This window comes from Brassica rapa, chromosome A10, assembly GCF_000309985.2.
Source record: "Brassica rapa cultivar Chiifu-401-42 chromosome A10, CAAS_Brap_v3.01, whole genome shotgun sequence".
Taxonomy (NCBI): Eukaryota; Viridiplantae; Streptophyta; class Magnoliopsida; order Brassicales; family Brassicaceae; genus Brassica; species Brassica rapa.
In genome coordinates, this window is record NC_024804.2 from 1,038,948 (window position 1) to 1,061,561 (window position 22,614).

General features: G+C 33.3%; 5 protein-coding genes across 9 annotated transcripts; 2 read left to right on the forward strand and 3 right to left on the reverse strand.

Moving 5' to 3' along the window:
* Positions 1-386: 386 nt before the first annotated feature.
* On the forward strand, positions 387-2,408 carry LOC103844505 (LRR receptor-like serine/threonine-protein kinase ERL1). Its single transcript, XM_009121294.3, has one exon. It carries the CDS (start codon positions 982-984, stop codon positions 2,167-2,169), a length of 1,188 nt encoding a protein of 395 aa, XP_009119542.1. The 5' UTR covers positions 387-981; the 3' UTR covers positions 2,170-2,408.
* A 166-nt stretch (positions 2,409-2,574) lies between these two features.
* On the reverse strand, positions 2,575-6,662 carry LOC103844504 (RNA-binding protein BRN2). The gene is made up of 9 exons (XM_009121293.3): positions 5,212-6,662; positions 5,039-5,121; positions 4,484-4,535; positions 4,253-4,378; positions 4,086-4,165; positions 3,807-3,986; positions 3,368-3,656; positions 3,142-3,285; positions 2,575-3,065 (listed from the first exon to the last, which is right to left on the reverse strand). Exons 1-9 carry the CDS (start codon positions 5,360-5,362, stop codon positions 2,920-2,922), a joined length of 1,251 nt encoding a protein of 416 aa, XP_009119541.1. The 5' UTR covers positions 5,363-6,662; the 3' UTR covers positions 2,575-2,919.
* A 149-nt stretch (positions 6,663-6,811) lies between these two features.
* LOC103844503 (protein NETWORKED 3A) lies at positions 6,812-8,318 on the reverse strand. 5 transcript variants are annotated; one of them, XM_018655262.2, is made up of 3 exons: positions 8,116-8,318; positions 7,910-8,023; positions 6,812-7,824 (listed from the first exon to the last, which is right to left on the reverse strand). In XM_018655262.2, exons 2-3 carry the CDS (start codon positions 7,992-7,994, stop codon positions 7,139-7,141), a joined length of 771 nt encoding a protein of 256 aa, XP_018510778.1. In that variant the 5' UTR covers positions 7,995-8,023; positions 8,116-8,318; the 3' UTR covers positions 6,812-7,138. The 5 variants fall into 5 exon arrangements, with proteins under 5 accessions (XP_018510778.1, XP_018510779.1, XP_009119540.1 ...); XM_018655263.2 differs by having other exon boundaries at positions 7,910-8,020; positions 8,118-8,265; XM_009121292.3 differs by having other exon boundaries at positions 7,910-8,016; positions 8,111-8,264.
* A 7,013-nt stretch (positions 8,319-15,331) lies between these two features.
* LOC103844502 (coproporphyrinogen-III oxidase 1, chloroplastic) lies at positions 15,332-17,316 on the reverse strand. Its single transcript, XM_009121288.3, has 7 exons — positions 16,664-17,316; positions 16,489-16,583; positions 16,312-16,395; positions 16,097-16,184; positions 15,894-16,018; positions 15,711-15,809; positions 15,332-15,621 (listed from the first exon to the last, which is right to left on the reverse strand). Exons 1-7 carry the CDS (start codon positions 17,271-17,273, stop codon positions 15,553-15,555), a joined length of 1,170 nt encoding a protein of 389 aa, XP_009119536.2. The 5' UTR covers positions 17,274-17,316; the 3' UTR covers positions 15,332-15,552.
* A 227-nt stretch (positions 17,317-17,543) lies between these two features.
* On the forward strand, positions 17,544-22,468 carry LOC117129048 (phospholipase D A-like). The gene is made up of 2 exons (XM_033282406.1): positions 17,544-21,097; positions 21,212-22,468. Exons 1-2 carry the CDS (start codon positions 19,643-19,645, stop codon positions 21,884-21,886), a joined length of 2,130 nt encoding a protein of 709 aa, XP_033138297.1. The 5' UTR covers positions 17,544-19,642; the 3' UTR covers positions 21,887-22,468.
* The last annotated feature ends 146 nt before the right edge of the window (positions 22,469-22,614 follow it).

A 22,614-nucleotide genomic window follows, 5' to 3' on the forward strand; every position in this document is an offset into this window, starting at 1 on the left:
AAGATCCGATTACAAGCTCGACAAAAAATTTTCAAATAAAAATATAAACAAAACCAGCTTCGCCCACCCACTAAACCCATCACGTTCCACTAGTTCGTTTTAGAAGTCATTAAGAAATTCCGGATGTCGTTTTCACCCTTCAACGATGACCACGAGTAGATAAAGTTCTCCTTGTTGTCTTGGATGCCGAGACTATTCATGTCATTTCTAGAATAGCTAACTCCCGGTAAAACTCAAACTTATAATCATATTTCTTAGCATAATAATACAATACTACTGTTTTACTATATAATGTAAAGAAATATATATATGACTTTATAAAAAAATCATATTGAAAAAAAGCATGTCCTTGGATGTTATATAAATCCAGAAAAAGATAAAGTAACGATCGAACCATAAATCTGACGTGTCACGGAATTCTCACTTGTCCAAGCTGTGACTCGAGACTGTAAAACGCACACACAAGTCACGTGACGAGACCGAGCTTTGGACACCGGACCTAATTGATCCGAAGCTAAGACTCGGACAGCCGTTTTACATATTACCTGTTCCCCAGATGAAAACGCCTTTTTCATGTATTCACTGACACAACCCAAATGTTTAACCTTTCTCTTAATTTAGCATTATTTTTTTTTGTTTTTTTGTCAGATTTTTATTAGTTTTCATATCATCTTCCATCACAAGCCAACAAAGAAGAAAAAAAGCAGAGAAAACGAAGTAAAGAGGAAGAAGACGGAGAATATTCATTTCACCTCTTGTTTTTGGCTTCCTTCTCAAGCCATAATCTTTCTCTTCTTTTGATAATCTCCCCCCATTAAAGCTCCCACGAGAACACCTCCCACAACTTCTTCACTTGCCTTCTCACGAGAAAGCAGAAAATAAAACCCACTTTACAGATTGTCTCTCCACTTCTATTGTATATATAATATATTACAGTCTCTGTTTCTTGAAGCTCTCACTTACAAGAAGCAGAAGAAGAAGATGAGATTCTCTCAGTTGATTTGGTGTTTGATGCTTCTCCTTCAGCTCAGCTTCTTCGCGGATGCGATGCTCGACCCTGTTGATTTCTTAGCTCTTCAAGCGATTCGTAAATCTCTCCACGACTTGCCCGGTTCCAATTTCTTCCACTCATGGGACTTCACCTCTGACCCCTGCGGCTTCGCTGGCGTCTACTGCGACGGCGATAAAGTGATTTCTCTCAACCTCGGCGATCCCAGAGCCGGTTCACCCGGTTTATCCGGTCGGATCGACCCAGCGATTGGCAAACTCTCTGCTCTCACGGAGCTCTCCATTGTCCCCGGACGTATCATGGGAGCTTTACCAGCTACAATCTCTCAGGTAAAAGACCTCCGTTTCCTCGCAATCAGCCGGAATTACATCTCCGGGGAGATTCCGGCGAGTCTCGGCGAGGTTCGCCGTCTCAGAACGCTCGATTTGAGCTACAATCAGCTCACCGGGACTATTTCTCCGGCCATCGGATCCTTACCGGAGCTCTCCAATTTGATTCTCTGCCACAATCACTTAACCGGATCAATCCCTCCGTTTCTATCCCAATCGCTAACCCGAATCGATCTCAAACGCAACAGCCTCACCGGTTCGATCTCTCCCGCGTCTCTCCCTCCTTCTCTGAAGTATCTATCACTCGCTTGGAATCAATTAACCGGACCGGTTGACAGAGTTTTAATCCGGTTAAACCAGCTTAACTACCTCGATCTCAGTTTAAACCGGTTAACCGGTACAATCCCCGGTCGAGTCTTCGCCTTCCCGATAACCAACCTCCAGTTACAACGCAACTTCTTCTACGGTTCGATTCAGCCGGGGAACCAAGTGACGATCCCAACCGTCGATCTCAGCTACAACCGATTCTCCGGCGGGATATCTCCGCTTCTCTCAAGCGTCGAGAATCTCTACTTAAACAGCAATCGATTCACCGGAGAAGTCCCGGCGAGCTTCGTGGATAGGCTGTTATCGGCGAGCATTCAGACGCTGTATCTGCAGCATAACTTCTTGACGGGGATACAGATTAGTCCGGCGGCGGAGATCCCGGTGAGCAGCTCGCTGTGTCTGCAGTATAACTGCATGGTGCCTCCGTTGCAGACGCCGTGTCCGCTTAAGGCCGGCCCACAGAAGACTAGGCCCACTACGCAGTGCAACGAATGGCGCGGATAATTTCGTGATTACGCTTTCTGATGATGATAATGTTATTTTTTATATGGTTTTTTGCTTCATATTATTTTTCTTATAGATTTTGCTTTTTGGGGGGGGGGCACAGAGTCTCAATGTGTTGAAAAGAAAAAGGAGAAAAAGAGAAACGATTCGTTTATTGGTTAGGTGACTTCAATGTGTAAAACTATCTTTCGAATAAAGATTATAGTTATGTGACGATGAAGTATATTGTCTCGACAATCTATCTATTTTTGCGTTGTTAAAATTGAAAAATGACGTATCAGTTTAATCGAAGCGTGTTTGTTCGTGAATAATATTGTATAGAGAAACAAATAATCTGAAAAATAAATGGCTAACTACTAAGTTCGTTGATAAATTATTTAAAGAAAAACATGAAACTGAAACATAAAAAAATGATCACGATAAACCATTGAATGTATTAATGATTAATAAATCATGAGATTTATAGATGAACTTTTCAATGAAACATAAAATTACAAATTGTAGTATTGCGATTTTAAGGAAAATGAAAAAGTGAGTGGAAGAGAACCTTTTGCAGCAAGCTACAGCCTTTTTGAGTGGTTGAGAGTTCATGACCCACATGAGACTTGGCTTTTTTTTTATATTGGCAAATGTTAATAACGGCCAGCAACTTTTGTACTCCAGTTTAACCTCATCCAACATCCATCCAAATTTTTAATGTCTAAACCGGTTTGCTGTTAACCGCCACTCCAGCCCGCGGATGATGATCCTTCAGCTGTTTACGGGTTTGCTACTCTGTTGTTGTTGGCCGTTTTCTCTCTTAACCTGAACTTTTAACTTCTTGCCGCTTAATTGGTGACCGTTCATTGTGTTAATAGCGTTTTGGGCAGCTTCTTGTGAGTCATAACTAATGAATCCTGTGGTAACAAAATATAATGTCAACCGCTAGTTCGAGTCTATGAAAAAGAAGGGTGGTGGTGATATTTTTCTTACCAAAACATTTGCTTACACCAGTGGCCTTGTCTACAAAAACCTTGGCGCTTACAACCTTACCAAACGGTTGAAATGCAACCGCAAGTTCTTGATCTCCAAATTCCCGAGGTATGTTGTAGATAAATAGATTTGCACCTGCCGGTCCTGAACACCATAAAATTGTTCAAACGCATAAGGAATAATTTGTTTCAAAATCATATATGTTCTTGGTTAGGACTAAACTAACCTTCAGTTTGAAGGGAAGAAGGTGACGATGTGCCATTATTTGAAATGCCATGTGAAACAGTGGTTAGGGGAAGGCGAGGACTGATCATCCCTCTCGGAAACGCCATTGGATACTGAAGACCATGATAGCTGTAGTTTCCAAGAGGCATAGGGAAGTTTCTACGGGCGGCTAAACGCGGTGGAACAGACTCGGTCAAAGCGGCTCCATGCAATGCATTATTGGCGCCATGGTTTGGTGAAATCACATTGTGGAATGCAGGTTGTAGCATGTACCCATAAGTTCCAGGTCCCTGTTATAGTGCATAGATATTTTAAGGCTAGTATCACATAATAAAAGCTTAGAGAATGGAGATAATATTTTATTAGATCAGTGTGGTTGCTACAGTTTATGATGCATTTAAGAACGTGTACTAAAAGTAAATGAGAGAACAAGGACTTACATGATAGCCATATCCGTTATAAGGAGGAACATAACTCATGGGCAAGGCTCCAAACAGAGAAGGGTTTTGTGGATCAGAGTTAGCGAGCCTGGAGGCATGAGATTGAGCTTTCTGAAGTCTTCGGGCTTGTCTTTCCCTTTCTGTGTCTGCCCATTTGACAACCAAAGGAACATTCGATCCCTAAAAAAGAAACAAAAGAAAAAATAAAGAAATTGCCACTCTCTATATAAGTCTTTATAAAGTAAGAAAAATGTCCCAATTTGTTGTATAAGCGCACACCTCCATTATATGTTTTCCGTTAATAGCCTCCATAGCAGCGAGCGCTTGTTCTCTTGACTCATACTTCAGAAAAACACAGCCTAAGAAAAGTCAAAATGAAGTCAAAACGTTGGTACATATAAGTAGAGCTTAACTAAGATGTACAATCAAATGATGGGTACACACACCTCTGCTAGTTTGTAGAGACCCTCTTAGAATCTGCACATCCTTTATGGTTCCGTATTTGGAGAATAAGGATAAGACTTCAGCTTCAGTGACATTCTTTGGAAGCATACCGACGAAAAGTTTGTGCTCTGGATTGCAAGAAAATTTTCTTAAAATGCGGAAACTTTTCAGAGAAAAATCATTTATGCAAATGTGTTCATTGTGCAACCATCAACCAGAAGCATGTTGCGTACCTAGTCTTTCAACCTCGCCATCTGCATACTTAACTTGCAACGGACTAGACGCCTGAAAATAACAATAGGAAGTGAACATTAATTAGATGAATCAAGTTCTCACCTAAGATGCGCTCAACATATTATTAGCAATCAATCAACAAGTAAGAAAAAAACTAAAGCTAAAGTTAGTCTTGCTGTATAGTTTACGTGGGTTTGAAGAAACAATATATAATCATTTTTAAACCTCAAGTAATCAGATTCCAACAACCAGTGAGCTCCGGTCAGGAAGCTTTTGGTCAACCAAATCAATCATATTCAAGACTGATGTAGTACAACAACATGCAAAACTCTGAACTAAACAAATCCGGAATTAGTAGGGTGAAAAAGTACAATGCAGATCTAGAGATAGAAAAGGAAGGAAAATCAATCTCGAGATTCCAACCGGCTTGATAAATGTGCAACTAACAGATCAACCACTTTAAGGTAACCAGAAATATCACACTGATCATCAGAAAAAATAAGAGAAAATCAAGCAAAAAAAGTGGAAATTAAGAATGGTGAAATGAAACTCGCCCCAGGTAAAGTCTTCTTGTTATGACAACCATTGACCACCTTGTCTGCTTCTTCTCTTGAAGAACATATCAGAAAACAACAACCTAAGGTTTCAAGAGAAATCAAAGAAAAATTAAACGATGAAGACGGAGAAAACAGAGGAAGAAATTATTTTTTTTTAAAAAGAGAAAAACCTCGGGAAGCTCGCGTTATCTTGTCCTTAATGATGTTGACTTCGTGGACGATGGAGAAGTCCTGGAACAATGCGAGGAGCTGATCCTCCGTCATGTGCTTCGGAACTTGTCCTACGAACAGCTTCACCCTCTCTTCATTCTCCTCCGCCATTTGTCGTCTCTTTCTCTCTCTCTATTGACTTCTTCTTCTTCTCTCTACAGCTTTCTTCCTCAATATTTATTTACTCTTTTCGAAATAAAAAGTGAGGAGTTTCTGGATGGCAAAGCTGGGTTAGATTAAATATTGACTAAATCTGGACTCGTTTGGTGTTAACAAATTACGAGATTGCCATTAAAACAGCTGTACAAAGAGGAAGGCAAGCCTGTAGGATGCGAGGGAACACTTTGGATTGTTTTGTCTGAATTAAGGTCTTGTAATGCTAATTTACGTAACTATCCTTCCTTTTACCCGCGTTTTTATATTCTGTTATTATTTTCTTGTCAATATATTCTGTTACTATTTTATTAAATAACTATTTTAGCATTGGAGCCATGGAGTGCGTGAATAAGCTGGCAATTTTATTAACATAAAAGATGACAGACTGTCCTCCAATTCGCCAAGTCTACAACGGCAAAATCAACTTGATTTTGATTATAAGCTCTTAGATTACATTGAATTTCGCAAAAAGACTACTGACTTTACTCAACTTTACGTTTTGACCCCACATGTTTTCCGTGTATGTGCATGTGTGCGAATTAGTCCTTGCTAATAGCGTTTTCAAGACGTAATTAGTCTTACTAAACACTTACAGTTGCAGCTGAGTTTTGGTAGTATGCTTTTTAAATGGGTTTTGTTTGAACTAGTCATTAAGAAGTACTCCATAGAGTAATTAAGAAGAAACCAAAAAACTATCCATTGTCGCTCAATTTAATTAGCACTAAAATAAACTCCACTGTGATTAATGTAAGTAGATGATAATGATTTATACTATGTATGAAGACGTCAATAAGATCACCAAAAAACTATCAAGACTTGCAAAATGACTTTGCCTGACATATCAATAAATAATTCATTATAATACAAAATATACTATAGCCGTTAGATCAATGTATATCCGATCTCAATAACGTGCTTTTAAAGAATAATAATGTTAAATCAATCGACATACAAGTCTCTGTCCTTTTTGTTACTTTTCTCTAAAACATTTATTCTGTATCATACGAACGAGGTCGTATTCGTTTCTTTGCATACACCGATACACGGCAGGATGCTAGTAGCTAATCTTAACTTCTCAAGTCTCAACTGAATCTATACGATTGAAAAAAACAGAGTAGAAGTAGCTTTATTATATCCTCAAGAGTCAAAAGTCTAAAGTCAAATTATAAGTTGCTGTCATATGTCTTTTGATAGATGACTAAGTGCTGATGGATGTTATCTTATGTGATCGTCACATTGCTCGTTTCTTTGGTTCTTCAGAGTCGGACTTATCATATATCTTGGACAAAACCACATTCATGTATGTAAATAGAACATTGTCCGAATTTAAACAACAATGGCCAAGACTTTTCTAGAAAATGTTGATGCTTTAGCTAAGCAAGCTAGACTTTGTAAACAAATCACTTGGTTCTCTTAATAATATATTATGTTGACAAACAAAAAAACAACAAAACTTTTAAACAAACAAGCCACTGTAATCACTTAGTACACACAGAAAAAGAACTTACAAAATAAAAGAACAAAAAAAATGATTTTCCAAACGAAAGAACGAATAAATAAGCAAAGAAAGAACTACATCAAATGTAAAACAAACATGCATAGACTTAGCTATAACTATAATCTTACGAGGCCTTACACTAACTACTCGAGTATACTCTTCTTACCTGTCACAGACTACAAAGATATTTAGGGAAAGTTGCTCTGATCACACAGACCTCTCTGTTTTTTTTTTCAAAGAGTCATGAGCTCTCTGGAAGTAGTAGACTCTGTCTTTGGGACGACCCAGTTGCCCACTACTCTCCCAAACAACCCTTCAAGCTTCTTAAACTCGAATGCCCTCCACATCTGTTGCTTCCTCTGAGAAACATCACTCTCCTTATCATTATGCTTTGCAACAACGTTAGAAACACATCTCTTCAACTCTGAGTTCTCTTCTTTAAGCATTTGAATCGCTAAACTCATCTGCCTTATAGCTTCTCTCTTCTCCTCATCTTTCTCCCTTACAATCTCACTGTAAACCTTATTCTCCTCTCTCAGCCTCTCTACCTCTTCCTTCATCATCCCATCATCAACTCGGGATGTTTCCGTTTCCTCACCTTCATCGACCCATTTGTCTTCACCGTCATCGACTTCGGACTCAGCGTAGTACTCGTCATGAGTCTCGCACGCCTCGGACCAAGAAGACTCATCCCAAGTTGATGACTTCTCATGACGACTCTTCTCTGAGCCGTGTCGGTGCACAGCGGAAGGTCTCAACAAGTCGTACCTCTCGGCTAACGAGCGATGTGAGCGGTAGAAATCTTGGACCATAGCAACAAGCTCAGGCCTTTTCTTGTAATACATCTCGGCTCGTGCGGCGAAAGAGTCCGCATCCTCATCGATCACTCTCAGCATCTCCTTTGTCTTCTCATCCAACTCTTCAAAATTATAATTACAACTAAAAGTTAATAACTTTGGAAACCAATAGACATTAAGCAGAATCAAATTGAGAAAGGAAGTTACCAGAGAGAGTAGAGTGAAGCCATGGAGAGAAATTAGTCGTGTTGTGGTTTCCAATCCACCACCATTTTGATGAATCCATCACCATCTTCTTTCACTCTTCTCAAAAGCTTATCTCCACTCAAAACACAAACACACAGAGACTCTTCAGACAATAACAGAAGAAAAGAGAAGCCAAGACACAGAGACACGGAAATTACCAACCTTAATAACACGGCGCTGTTTCTTCCCTATCTTCTTCTTCTCTTCTTCTTCGCCTTCTCGATTTTGTACAGAGAGAGAGGATCAAGGCATGTACTCTATTTATCACTAAACATCAGTCTCTATCCAATAGCATGTTGCCATGTGTAGTCATTAAAGAAACTGTCAGCTTCTTGCATTTACATAGATACCCTTGGGAGATCCAAGCGGTGGATGACATGGCAGCATTATCACTGTTTATATTTGTCAATGACGTTTTCATCCCTCGATGGATATTGGATGTTTATGTACATATGAAACTACGAGGAGGGTAGCTTTGGAATTATATGCAGTTGATAGGGACGAAATTTATTTTAATGGGCCCTACGAGGCCATGTGGGCCGTGATGAGCGTTACACGCAAAAGGTGTTTGTGCAACGGTCGAGAGACTCTTTGCCGCACTTTACATGTTACTGTAAAGAGTAGGACCATTGGACCAAACAATAAACTAAAATACTTATTGATGAATACCATTATTTTGTTCTTTCTCCCAATAAGACAACTCAATCTTTTTATTTTCCTTTTTAACAGGTTTGTAAAGATGTTAATTGTGGCAAGTAGTAACTAATCCTGGATTTGTATAGTTGTTACTAGGGATTAACCCGGGCTACGCCCGGGATTTTTATATTTTTCTAATTTAAGTTGTTAAATTATTTATATTTAGGTTATGATATATATTTATATAAATGTTAAGATGTATGTTTTAACTAAAATTTATTTTTAAATTTTAACACGTTAAATTAACATATTTTTTACTATTTAAATATTTTTTGTAATTTTATTGGCTATCTAGTTATCATATTTAGCAAAACTATCTGTTGAGTGTTGGAATAAATGTTTTAGATATTTAATTAAACTGCATAGTATTTTCGGATCGACCACATGCTCAACAATCGATCAATCCGTAAAAAAGATGGTCGATCTTCTTGGCGAGGTAATTACAATTTTAGAAAAAATATCTTTGATTTTCAAATTTAAGTATATAACTATTCTTTTGAATATTATTTTTTTTATTGTATTTTTTGATTAAATTATTGTATTATAATGTTTATGTAAATATTTTTTGTGATGTTTGAATTTGTGTTGTTCGTATACTTAACCTAGATGATATTGATGTTTAACCATTTGTTGTTTTTATTTATTTTTTTTAATCAGAAATTGTTTTTATTTAAAAAAATTATTCATATATAATATAATAGTTTAAGTTTGGAAGATTAATCTATATATATAAATTATGTATATTTTTTAAAAATAATTTAAGATATTATATATTGAGTAACTGAATTTCTTATCTTTAAAATAAAATATTTATATTTTTGTCTTCATGTTATACTCACCAATCCATCATTGATATTTATAACTCAGTATGTTTTTAAAAAAACTTAGTTTTAAGTAATAAACGAGTTTAATAAATTAAATTCATCACGTATAATGTTCTCTAAACTATATTTGAAAACTCTCTAAAATTATATTTTAAGCATAATATTACTATTATTTAATTTTAAGCATAATATATGCAAAACCAACTTAAATTATATTTACAATAGGACTATCCTAAACCGGTTAATAAACCAAAAACAATATTAAACCAACATGAACCAATACCTGATTCGGCGAGGAAGAAAGTGTTTCAGGATAAACGCTTGAATGATTATTAACTATAATGGTTTGATCATGAAAGAGTTAGTATGAATATTAACAATTGTAACAATACCTTTGACTCTATGAAAAGCAATTCAATTCCCATGAATAAGTTTGGCTTTTGGAAGTTGTGGGTTTCCCAACAATGAATCCACCTAACAAAAAATTTGTTGTCATAAAAAATCACATTCAAGGTCATTAAAGGTTTTTGGGACGGCAAAAGTTGATGGTGGAACCATTTTTTTGCTCGAGTGCTTTGAAGTTTTACTTGATAAAGTGAGGTTGATATTGATGGAATAATGAGTTTTATAGGGACTTTCTTGATGTAAAACTATACATTTTTTTGTCTAATGTGGTATTTCCATTTTTATATAATTTACTACCATTTTAAGATAGATGTACAATTTAAGATAGATGTTTAAATCTTAATGTACTTTTTCCATTTTTTTAATGTTTATTTCCATTTCTTATATTTTAATTTACGTAATATCTATATTTTATATTTTAAAATAGATATTTAAATCTTAATGTAATTTTTCTATTTTTTAAAATTGTGTATTTACTTATATTATATATTTTACATTTTTAGATAGATGTTTAATGCTTAATGAAGTTTTTCCATTTTTAAAAAAATTGTGTATTTACTTATTATTATATATATAATTCATATATTATATATTTACATTATTTACTTATTATTTATTTTCCTGTATATGTATTTCCATTTCTTGTACTTTTTATTTACTTAATATTTCTATTTTACATTTTAAGATAGATGTTTAAATCTTAATGTACGTTTTCCATTTTTTTTTAAATTGTATATTTCCATTTGTTATACTTTCTATTTACTTAATATCTATATTTTAAATTTTAAGATATATTTTTAAATCTTAATGTAATTTTCCATTTTTTAAATTGGGTATTTACTTATATTATATATTTACTTTTTTTTTTTATATTGTGTACTTCTATTTCTTATACTTTCTATTTACTAATAATTTTATATTTTAAGATAGATTTATATTTTAAGATAGATGTTTAAATACTAATGTACTTTTTCCATTTTTTTAAATTGTGGATTTCCTTTTCTTATACTTTCTATTTGCATAATATCTATATTTTACATTTTATGATAGATGTTTAAATCGTAATATACTTTTTCCATTGTTTTTAAGTTGTGTATTTCTTTTTCTTATACTTTCTATTTACTTAATATCTATATTTTACATTTTAAGATAGATGTTTAATATTTAATGTACTCTTTCCATTTTTTAAAAATTGTGCATTTACTTATTATTGTATATATAATTCGTATATTTATATATTTTCAATATTTAATTATTATTTATTTTTCAATATATTGAGTATTTCTCTTTCTTATACTTTATATTTAGTTAATATCTATATTTTATATTTTAAGGTAGATGTTTAAATCTTAATGTATTTTTCTATTTTTAATGTAAAACGGCAATGTTTAATAGAAGAACTTGGACAAATAGTCAAATAGTTATATTTATGTTTTTTTTATATATAAAATAGAAATTTTACATTATGGAGATAAGCCGTTTTTTTAGTGAAAAATGGTAATCTTACATATGTTTAATGTAGTTTTTCCATTTTTTTATGTTGTATGTTTACATTTTATTGTTATTTTTAAATGTAAAATGGTAATCTTACATATGTTTAATGTAGTATTTACATTTTTTATGTTGTATGTTTACATATTATTTATTATTTTCGAAATTATATATAATGTTTTTTTTTACAAAATAGTAATGTTACATTATGGAGATAAACCGTCTTTTTTAGTGAAAAATGGTAATCTTACATATGTTTAATGTAGTTTTTCCATTTTTATGTTGTATGTTTACATATTATTTTTTTAAAATAAAAATGGTAAATGGTAATATTACATTATGGAATTAAACCGTCTTTTTTTTTAAAGTGAAAAATAGTAATTTTACATATGTTCAATGTAGTTTTTCCATTTTTTATGCTCTATGTTTCATATTATTTATAATTTTTAAAAATTAGTAATATTAAAATGTAAAAGTATATTTTATGCCACGTGTCATCTTTCGGAAGAATTTTTTTTCGCTGATGTGGACGCTCTATGGAGCCTCAAAAGGTCCCTTTTATTAGTAAGTGTACTTCTATTTCTTATACTTTCTATTTACTAATAATTTTATATTTTAAGATAGATTTACATTTTAAGATAGATGTTTAAATACTAATGTACTTTTTCCATTTTCTTAAATTGTGTATTTCCTTTTCTTATACTTTCTATTTGCATAATATCTATATTTTACATTTTATGATAGATGTTTAAATCGTAATATACTTTTTCCATTGTTTTTAAGTTGTGTATTTCTTTTCTTATACTTTCTATTTACTTAATATCTATATTTTACATTTTAAGATAGATGTTTAATATTTAATGTACTCTTTCCATTTTTTAAAAATTGTGCATTTACTTATTATTGTATATATAATTCGTATATTTATATATTTATAATATTTAATTATTATTTATTTTTCAATATATTGAGTATTTCTCTTTCTTATACTTTATATTTAGTTAATATCTATATTTTATATTTTAAGATAGATGTTTAAATCTCAATGTATTTTTCCATTTTTAATGTAAAACGACAATGTTTAATAGAAGAACTTGGACAAATAGTCAAATAGTTATATTTATGTTTTTTTTAATATAAAATAGAAATTTTACATTATGGAGATAAGCCGTTTTTTAGTGAAAAATGGTAATCTTACATATGTTTAATGTAGTTTTTCCATTTTTTTATGTTGTATGTTTATATTTTGTTGCTATTTTTAAATGTAAAATGGTAATCTTACATATGTTTAATGTAGTATTTCCATTTTTTATGTTGTATGTTTACATATTATTTATTATTTTCAAATTATATATAATGTTTTTTTTTTACAAAATAGTAATGTTACATTATGGAGATAAACCGTCTTTTTTAGTGAAAAATGGTAATCTTACATATGTTTAATGTAGTTTTTCCATTTTTATGTTGTATGTTTACATATTATTTTTTTAAAAATAAAAATGTAAAATGGTAATATTACATTATGGAATTAAGCCGTCTTTTTTTTAAAGTGAAAAATAGTAATTTTACATATGTTCAATGTAGTTTTTCCATTTTTTATGCTCTATGTTTCATATTATTTATAATTTTTAAAAATTAGTAATATTAAAATGTAAAACTATATTTTATGCCACGTGTCATCTTTCGAGAGAATTTTTTTTCGCTGATGTGGACGCTCTATGGAGCCTCAAAAGGTCCCTTTTATTAGTAAGGATTTAAGATAGATGTTTAAATACTAATGTACTTTTTCCATTTTCTTAAATTGTGTATTTCCTTTTCTTATACTTTCTATTTGCATAATATCTATATTTTACATTTTATGATAGATGTTTAAATCGTAATATACTTTTTCCATTGTTTTTAAGTTGTGTATTTCTTTTTCTTATACTTTCTATTTACTTAATATCTATATTTTACATTTTAAGATAGATGTTTAATATTTAATGTACTCTTTCCATTTTTTAAAAATTGTGCATTTACTTATTATTGTATATATAATTCGTATATTTATATATTTATAATATTTAATTATTATTTATTTTTCAATATATTGAGTATTTCTCTTTCTTATACTTTATATTTAGTTAATATCTATATTTTATATTTTAAGATAGATGTTTAAATCTTAATGTATTTTTCCATTTTTAATGTAAAACGGCAATGTTTAATAGAAGAACTTGGACAAATAGTCAAATAGTTATATTTATGTTTTTTTTTTAATATAAAATAGAAATTTTACATTATGGAGATAAGCCGTTTTTTTAGTGAAAAATGGTAATCTTACATATGTTTAATGTAGTTTTTCCATTTTTTTATGTTGTATGTTTACATTTTATTGTTATTTTTAAATGTAAAATGGTAATCTTACATATGTTTAATGTAGTATTTCCATTTTTTATGTTGTATGTTTACATATTATTTATTATTTTCAAAATTATATATAATGTTTTTTTTTTACAAAATAGTAATGTTACATTATGGAGATAAACCGTCTTTTTTAGTGAAAAATGGTAATCTTACATATGTTTAATGTAGTTTTTCCATTTTTATGTTGTATGTTTACATATTATTTTTTTAAAAATAAAAATGTAAAATGGTAATATTACATTATGGAATTAAGCCGTCTTTTTTTTAAAGTGAAAAATAGTAATTTTACATATGTTCAATGTAGTTTTTCCATTTTTTATGCTCTATGTTTCATATTATTTATAATTTTTAAAAATTAGTAATATTAAAATGTAAAACTATATTTTATGCCACGTGTCATCTTTCGAGAGAATTTTTTTTCGCTGATGTGGACGCTCTATGGAGCCTCAAAAGGTCCCTAACTAATCTATATTTTATATTTTAAGATAGATGTTTAAATCTTAATGTATTTTTCCATTTTTAATGTAAAACGGCAATGTTTAATAGAAGAACTTGGACAAATAGTCAAATAGTTATATTTATGTTTTTTTTTTAATATAAAATAGAAATTTTACATTATGGAGATAAGCCGTTTTTTTAGTGAAAAATGGTAATCTTACATATGTTTAATGTAGTTTTTCCATTTTTTATGTTGTATGTTTACATTTTATTGTTATTTTTAAATGTAAAATGGTAATCTTACATATGTTTAATGTAGTATTTCCATTTTTTATGTTGTATGTTTACATATTATTTATTATTTTCAAAATTATATATAATGTTTTTTTTTACAAAATAGTAATGTTACATTATGGAGATAAACCGTCTTTTTTAGTGAAAAATGGTAATCTTACATATGTTTAATGTAGTTTTTCCATTTTTATGTTGTATGTTTACATATTATTTTTTAAAAAATAAAAATGTAAAATGGTAATATTACATTATGGAATTAAGCCGTCTTTTTTTTAAAGTGAAAAATAGTAATTTTACATATGTTCAATGTAGTTTTTCCATTTTTTATGCTCTATGTTTCATATTATTTATAATTTTTAAAAATTAGTAATATTAAAATGTAAAACTATATTTTATGCCACGTGTCATCTTTCGAGAGAATTTTTTTTCGCTGATGTGGACGCTCTATGGAGCCTCAAAAGGTCCCTTTTATTAGTAAGGATTCACGTTAAGGCAAAACATGATTCAATTTCCATGATTTATAGTGTAGAGAATAGGACAAAACAAACAAAGAAAAATAACAATTCTCGACAAAGTGAATCTTTTTTTTAACAAGTTTTTAAGGATTTGAAGTTTAATGGTGATGAGATTTTGCACTTAGGTAAGAATTATCAATTTATCATGTCCTATATATGATGAAATGTGCATCAGTGTCCAATATATGATTACTGATTAGATTACTGCTACGAGCCATGGTTGTTTTATGCTTAAATTTGGATTGTTTGACCTAGTACTCTTCAGCCAGCTTAAATTTCAAATCTTTAAGCAATTTTTTTCTCTCTTTAACGAGTTGAATTGGATTGGAGCTTGTAGATAAACATGTCACTTGTGAAAATACAGCATTGGTAACATGCACATCACCTAAGTTTGTCTTGGTAGCCACTCGGCGTTTCAGACACATGTTAACATGCACATCACCTTACAAAATCCTTCATCTCTTCAATAATCTAATCCACTAAACAAACAAGAAACAATAGAAACAACATCACTCAAGTCTCAATAGAAAACATGCTATATCCACTCCTTGGGGTTGATACAAGCATCCAACAGCTTCCACTCCTCAGTCCCCTCTTCCGGTTTCTGCACCCAACAAAACACCGTTACTACATTTGTTATATCCGAACGAGTTAGGACTTTAGTATCTTTCACAAATCGGAAAAGGAACTTACATGGTCATACTCCCATCTTGCTGACAGCGGAAGAGAGACAAGAATACTCTCTATTCTCCCTCCCGTCTTCAAACCAAATGTCGTTCCACGATCATAAACCTTTTCCAACCATTACAAATAACATTAGATAAGATGGTCATTAGCCAAGGATTCACAAGAGATGAGACTGATTATATATATTACCAAGTTGAATTCGACATATCTTCCTCTTCGCAACTGTTGCCATGCCTTGTGCTGCTCTGTAAATTCCATGTCTTTCCTCTTCTCCACTATAGGTATATAAGCCGGTACCACTGAGTTCGCACATTCTGTAAAAAATCCCATATCAACTAAAATTAGTCAACCAAGAACACTAACATCATCATTTTGGAGAATTAGTCCATTACCAGTAGAGAATTTCAGAAGCATTTCTTGATCATAGTCATTAAGATCGTCAAAAAATATCCCTCCAAGTCCTCGTCTCTCATCACGGTGCTACAATCAAAGATCAAATAGTTTTTTTTTTTTTAAAATCTTCAAATTCCTGACACAATCAATACTTATTCAAAGACTCTAGATATCACAAAAACAATCGGAATTACATGAAACTTAAAAGACACACCTTGATGTAAAAGTAGTCATCACACCACTTCTTGAATCGTGGATAGAAAGAAGGGTCGAACTTGTCACACGCTTGCTTTTGAATCTACAACAAGAAAAGACAAAGCTTATAATAAGAGCAAAACTCCATCAACCACAAAGCTCATATCTTTAGAGCAAGAATGAACAAAGTTAATACCGAATGAAAATGCTTGACATCCTCTTCAAAGATGTAAGCCGGCGTAAAATCAGTTCCACCACCAAACCACCACTGCCTCGGAGCTCCAGGAACATCTACACTTCAACGAAAAACACCAAATCAAATCAAGCTAACAACTTTACAATCCCCACACAAAAGAATCTAACTTTTTTACCCTTTGGAGCATCAGTCTCGAAATAACGATAATTAAAATGCAGAGTCGGCGCAAAAGGGTTCTTAGGATGCAAAACCGAACTAACTCCCGCAGCAAAGAACGGAACCGGACCAGGCTTCTGATCCGAAGCAGAGCCTTTCGCAGCTCTGTAAGCTTCGGGAGGCATCACACCGTAAACCACAGAGACATTCACCCCAGCCTTCTCAAACACATTCCCGTCCTGCAACACGCGGCTGATCCCGCCGCCTCCGCCGGGACGAGACCAGACGTCTTCTTTGAACTTCGGACCGTTTTCGACGGCTTCGATGGCCTCGCAGACGCTGTCCTGAGCAGCTCTAATCATGGTCTCGAAACGAGCTCTGACTGAAGTTGAGGAGGAGGAGGAGTGGGAGGAGTCGTCGGAGTCTCTGAGGAAGGTGAAGGGTCGTTCCGTTTCGGGGACTTCTTTCTCGATTGAGACGGAGCATTGGAGGGAGTGATTGGGTTTGGTTTTGATTGGTTTGGGGAAAGGGAGAGTGGAGAGATTGGGGGAGTGGTGGAGACGATGGTGATGGTGAGAGGAGAAGGGAGCTAAGGGATGAGGAGAAGAGACGAGAGAGTGAGAAGCCATTGATCCGAATTGGAGATTTGATGTTGAAGAAGAAGAAGATAGAGAGAGAGATCGTTTATACGATAAGAAAGTCGTCATCAGCCACTGATTAAACCGGATCCGGTTATCTACCTGACCCGCAGTCAAATCTAAAGTTTGGTAAACTTCGATCCGACCAAATCAAAAACGATCAAAAGTATTTCAAAACTACTATAAAATCTCTATAAATTAATAAATTTCGTGAGTTTGGATATTTATTTTCGACTAAGGCTATGTTTCATGCAACAAAACCATTGGAATTATTGCATGAAAATTTGGTTACGCTAGACACCCAAATCATGAACTATGAAACTCGATCAGGTTCCGAAGCGGATGAAATTTAAGAAGTGCACAAATGAACCATTAGTGTACCGTAAGATTGAAGGAGGAGAAATCTTGATCATGGCCGTCTACGTTGATGATCTATATTTATGAAGGAAACTTCGTTTAAAGTGATTAGGAAATTTAAGGAAGAAATATCTAAGAAGTTTGAAATGTCATACTTAGATAAAATAACGTACTACCTTGGCATAGAAGTGATTCAAGAAACAGACGAAATCAGAAAAAAAAAAAGGTATGCTCAAAAAATCATGTGTAACACAAAGATAGAAGCGTGTAATGCAACTCATGTTCCAATGGAGGCATACTTGACGACCTCAAGAACTGAAGATGAACGAGAGATTGATGATACATAGTTCAGAAGAATCATAGGATGTTTGAGGTATCTACTTCACATAAGATCCGATTTGTGTTACGCAGTTAATGTTCTTAGCAGATACATACATAATCTGAGAGACTCACGCAAACAAGCCATCAAGCACATATTGCGGTATGTGAAAGGAACAACAAACTATGGTTTGTTCTTCAAAAAAGATGGGTCAAAGAGTGTTGTTGGTTATAGTGACAACAGTCACAACATTGATCTCGATAACGGGAGGAGAACGTCACTTAAAAATGCATGTCAAATTTTTTATTTCAAGAATTAAGAAAAAGTTAAATCCAAAATTTTAAAAAAATAACCAAATTAATGTCGTTTTAGTTTCAAAATGTTATGTCCAGATCTATTAACCATTCAATCTATTAAAAATAAAAAATTAGTTAAGTGAAAGTTATATTTTTAAATACAAGAAATTTTAGAAATGAATATTTAACTTTATTTTTTCAAAATTTAAATATCTGAACTCGATCCGAAATAACCGAACCCGAACTAAAAATATCCGAACCCGACCCGAAGTACAGAAATACCCGAACGGGTTCTACACCTCTATACCAAAATACCCGAAAATCCGAAATACCCGATCCGAACCCGAACGGATACCCGAACGTCCACCCCTACACCAAGAATAACTACATGTTACACACCTTACTAAAGAAAACTTCTAATTATATATATATATATATATATATATATATATATATATATATATATATATATATATATACATATGTATATATATATATAAAATTTAAAAAGAAACAAAAACTCTAATAAAATATAGATAATATGATATTGGTTTAAATTTGTATTTGCTTTTACATATTAGCAAAAGAGAGGCAAAGAGGAGTGTGTCATACAAGCATTCTTCTATTCTTTTGCCAATGTTGCAACTGCTCCTGCTGCGAGCGTTTAGGAGCTGTTAGTGTGATCTCTTCGTTTTGAGTTTTATAAAAGGAAATTCGATTTTATGAAATAAATGTTTTATATAAAAGTTATATATACATATTTGTTCATTAAACAACATGTTGTACACATAAGAAAATTGGATATTAATTATATATTAAATATATTTCCTTTTTGATAATACATTTTTGATATATAATATAAAACAATTAGTTTTTCTTAAATTATAGGGCTTAGATATAATTTTATACTAAGATATTATCTTTTTTATTATAATTTATTTTGATTTATATAAAATCATTTTTATTATTTATAATTTAAGAAAATTCGTTTTGAGTTTTATAAAAGGAAATTCGATTTTATTAAATAAATGTTTTATATAAAAATTATATATACATATTTATAAAGATATTGCATCTTTGATAATAAAGTGATTTGGAAACAATTATTAACAAAACGTTAAATAAAAGTAATTAATAATAATATTTTGACAATAAATTTAATTCATTAAGGTGACCATTGTAATTAACCTTCTAAAAAAATATGATAGATATATCTGATATAATGAAAAAAAAAAATTTACTTAAGCCGACATTAAAAAAAAATGGAAACTGCATGTAATTATATATAGTGATTCCCCTACTCCCTGAAACTCATTCTCAGCAAAAGAAAACAGAAACAAAGAGCACAGATTGATTCCTTTCCTTCGTTCTTGTTATTTGTCATAACTATGCGTACGTATCCGCGTGGTTCGCGATTTCAACCAACGGAGTTGGGGTTGGTGAAGCTTCATCTTAAGAACAAGGTGGAGAAGAACATAAGCGGTTTCATCAAAACGTTGAACGTCTACGGAGACGCGCCGTGGCTTCTCCATCACGACACGAACCCTCTGTATAGTAGAAACGAATGGTACTATTTTGTTCCGAGGAAGATAAGAGGTGTCAGGTCAGTGAGCCGGATGGTACCGAGTAACGGAGATAGCTTAGGGGGCACGTGGAAATCAGTAGGTAAGAAAAAAGACATAAAGAAGAATGACAAGGAGTTGATGGGTTACAAGACGGAACTGGTGTTCAAAAAGAACGTGGCGGGGGAGTTAGAGAAGGAGAAGACTGACTGGCACATGGATGAGTATTCCCTTCACAGGAATGGTGATGAGTTCCATGATTTGGTCTTGTGTCATGTCAGACTACTTCATAGTGACGAGACATTCAAACCCCATGTCCCTGCTGCTCATCAGGTTGATCATGTGAAAAAAGACAACAACAACAACAACGACGTAGTCTTACCAAACCAAGAGCAGCAAGAAGCTGGTTCTGCTATGCAAGGTTACGAAGGTGGCAACGTCAATCAACCTCAGCAACAACCAGAAGAGCAAGAAGATTATATTCTTGTAGATCGTCATCTGCGGAGCAACCACAACCAAAGACAGAATCTATTGGAAGATGTTGTTTATCCGAATGGCCGTGGCGACTTCAATCAACATCAGCAACAACAACAAGACCAAGAAGATTCACTTAATCTTCTACATCCTCCTTTTCAGACCAACGTTAACCAAGAACATTATCCATTGGGAGATATCGCTTATCATAACGCAGAGGGTGATATGACTGGCTATGGACTCATGCCAAGTTTTAACCAAGGCAACGACGTCAATCAACAACAAGATTCACCAGATCCTCTTCTCCTTCCTCCTTTGCAGCAGAGCAACGACAACCAAGAACCTCATCCATTGGATGATATTGCTTTTGATGATAATCTTACGATTGACATTGATGAACTCTTGAAAATTCTAGACGAAGGGAAAGAGCAAGAAGATCCACCCACTCTTCCCCTTCCTCCTCCTCTTCCGAGCAATGTCAACCAAGCACCGTGTCTCTCGTGGGATACCAATTTTGCCCCATCTCAGGTGGAGAACAACTACAACAACAACACCGTCTTACCGAACCAAGAGCAACGAGAAGGTGGTTTTGCTAATCATTATGACATGACGATGATGGTAGAGAAAGAACATGGCGACATCAAACAACAATATCAGCAAGAGCTACAGCAAATAGATCGACAGAGTTTATTCTATGATCCTGAGTGGGATGATTTGCGTTTTAGTAGTGATTTGATTATGCCAAATATGGACGTAAGCTTGACTCAACAACAACTACGAGAACTGGAAGAAGAGAGATTACAACTGGTGCAACCGGTTCCTCAAGGTCAAGACTCGGGAGTACATGCGGCTCAAGTCATGCCTCCTCCTCCTCCTCAGAGCAACAACAACCATGGACAGCGTCCTCTTGTCCCATCTCAGGTGGAGAGCTACAACAACAACACCGTCTTACCGAACCAAGAGCAACGAGAAGCTGGTTTTGCTAATCATAACGACATGAAGATGATGGTAGAGAAAGAACATGGCGACGTCAAACAAGATCAAGAGCAACGGATAAAAGATCTACTGAGCTATCTCCTTTCGGATGATTTTGGTTTTGATGGCCCAGAGGATGGACCGATTGCGCCAGAGCTATTAAAACTGCTGGAACCGGTTCCCCAAGCTCAAGACTCGGAAGTCATGCCTCCTCCTCCTCAGAGCAACGACAACCATGGACAGCTTCCTCTTGTCCCATCTCAGGTGGAGAATCACAACAACACCAACGTCTTACCGAAACAAGAGCAACAAGAAGCTGGTTTTGCCTATCAGAATGACATGACGATGGTAGCAAACGAACATGGCGACGTCAAGCAACCACAAGATCAAGAGCAACAGCATATAGATTTACAGAGTCTTCTCCGTGATCCTGAGTGGGATGATTTACGTTGTGATTTTGGTGGCCCAGAGGTTGGTTTGATTTTGCAAAATATGGAGGTAAGCATGACTCAACAAGAAGAACAAGAAGTGCAAGAAGAGATATTAAAACGCATGCTGGAACCAGTTCCTCAACCTCAAGACTCGGGAGTACATGCGGATCAAGTCATGCCTAAAGATTGATACGCTGAATATAGTTCTTGATATTTGTATGTAACTCCTTTATTAGTTGATTTTATTTCCGGTTATAGGGTTTCCACAATGGAGACTTGAACTCGTTTAAATGTTTGTTTTATATCAACTTTTATTCTATTGGTTTTAATGTTTGTTTCTTAGGTCTAACTGGTGATTATAGAACTCATTTTAGTGTTTGTATCAATATCTAGTGATTATAGAACTCGTTTTAGTGTTTGTATCAATATCTACTGACTGGTTCTCTTACGTATAATTTAAAACGGATTTATCAGTACATGATCATTAGGGTTAATTAGCTAAAATGATCGTTTGTTTCTCCATCTGGATGAGTCATTTGGATGAAGATGAGAGTTTTGTTTGTTTAGGCACTAAAAGTACAATTCATTTAGATGGATCATCCGGATGACTTTTGGAAATTTAGGCTTAATTTTAAAGTCCATTCAGTTGAACCAATTTGGATCATTTGAATGGAGATGGTTCATTCAAAATGATATAATGTCTATTATGCCCCTAATGTAATTTACAAATTACAAACCTAAAAATAATATTATTTTTGTCACATATGAAAACTGACAAAACTACAAAAACACGTTTTTCCGCGAAAACCTAAAAACTATTTTTCACGCCAAAATCCCAAAAATGCAATTTTCCGCCAAAATTGCAAAAATATGTTTTCCCGTCAAAATTACAAAAACGTATTTTTCCGCAAAAACCAA

What these genes read in the sequence shown, in the direction of transcription:
- LOC103844505 (XM_009121294.3), top strand. Translation starts at nt 982, where the DNA reads ATGAGATTCTCTCAGTTGATTTGGTGTTTGATGCTTCTCCTTCAGCTC.
- LOC103844504 (XM_009121293.3), bottom strand. Translation starts at nt 5,362, where the DNA reads ATGGCGGAGGAGAATGAAGAGAGGGTGAAGCTGTTCGTAGGACAAGTT. An exon ending in GATAACGCGAGCTTCCCGAG is followed by an intron (nt 5,122 to 5,211) that starts GTTTTTCTCTTT and finishes TTGAAACCTTAG; the next exon opens with GTTGTTGTTTTCTGATATGT. An exon ending in ACGGAAAACATATAATGGAG is followed by an intron (nt 3,987 to 4,085) that starts GTGTGCGCTTAT and finishes TTTCTTTTTTAG; the next exon opens with GGATCGAATGTTCCTTTGGT.
- LOC103844503 (XM_018655262.2), bottom strand. Translation starts at nt 7,994, where the DNA reads ATGGTGATGGATTCATCAAAATGGTGGTGGATTGGAAACCACAACACG. An exon ending in GCTTCACTCTACTCTCTCTG is followed by an intron (nt 7,825 to 7,909) that starts GTAACTTCCTTT and finishes ATAATTTTGAAG; the next exon opens with AGTTGGATGAGAAGACAAAG.
- LOC103844502 (XM_009121288.3), bottom strand. Translation starts at nt 17,273, where the DNA reads ATGGCTTCTCACTCTCTCGTCTCTTCTCCTCATCCCTTAGCTCCCTTC. An exon ending in GATATGTCGAATTCAACTTG is followed by an intron (nt 15,810 to 15,893) that starts GTAATATATATA and finishes TGGTTGGAAAAG; the next exon opens with GTTTATGATCGTGGAACGAC. An exon ending in CAAGATGGGAGTATGACCAT is followed by an intron (nt 15,622 to 15,710) that starts GTAAGTTCCTTT and finishes TGTTGGGTGCAG; the next exon opens with AAACCGGAAGAGGGGACTGA.
- LOC117129048 (XM_033282406.1), top strand. Translation starts at nt 19,643, where the DNA reads ATGCGTACGTATCCGCGTGGTTCGCGATTTCAACCAACGGAGTTGGGG. An exon ending in AAGAAGAGAGATTACAACTG is followed by an intron (nt 21,098 to 21,211) that starts GTGCAACCGGTT and finishes GTCCCATCTCAG; the next exon opens with GTGGAGAGCTACAACAACAA.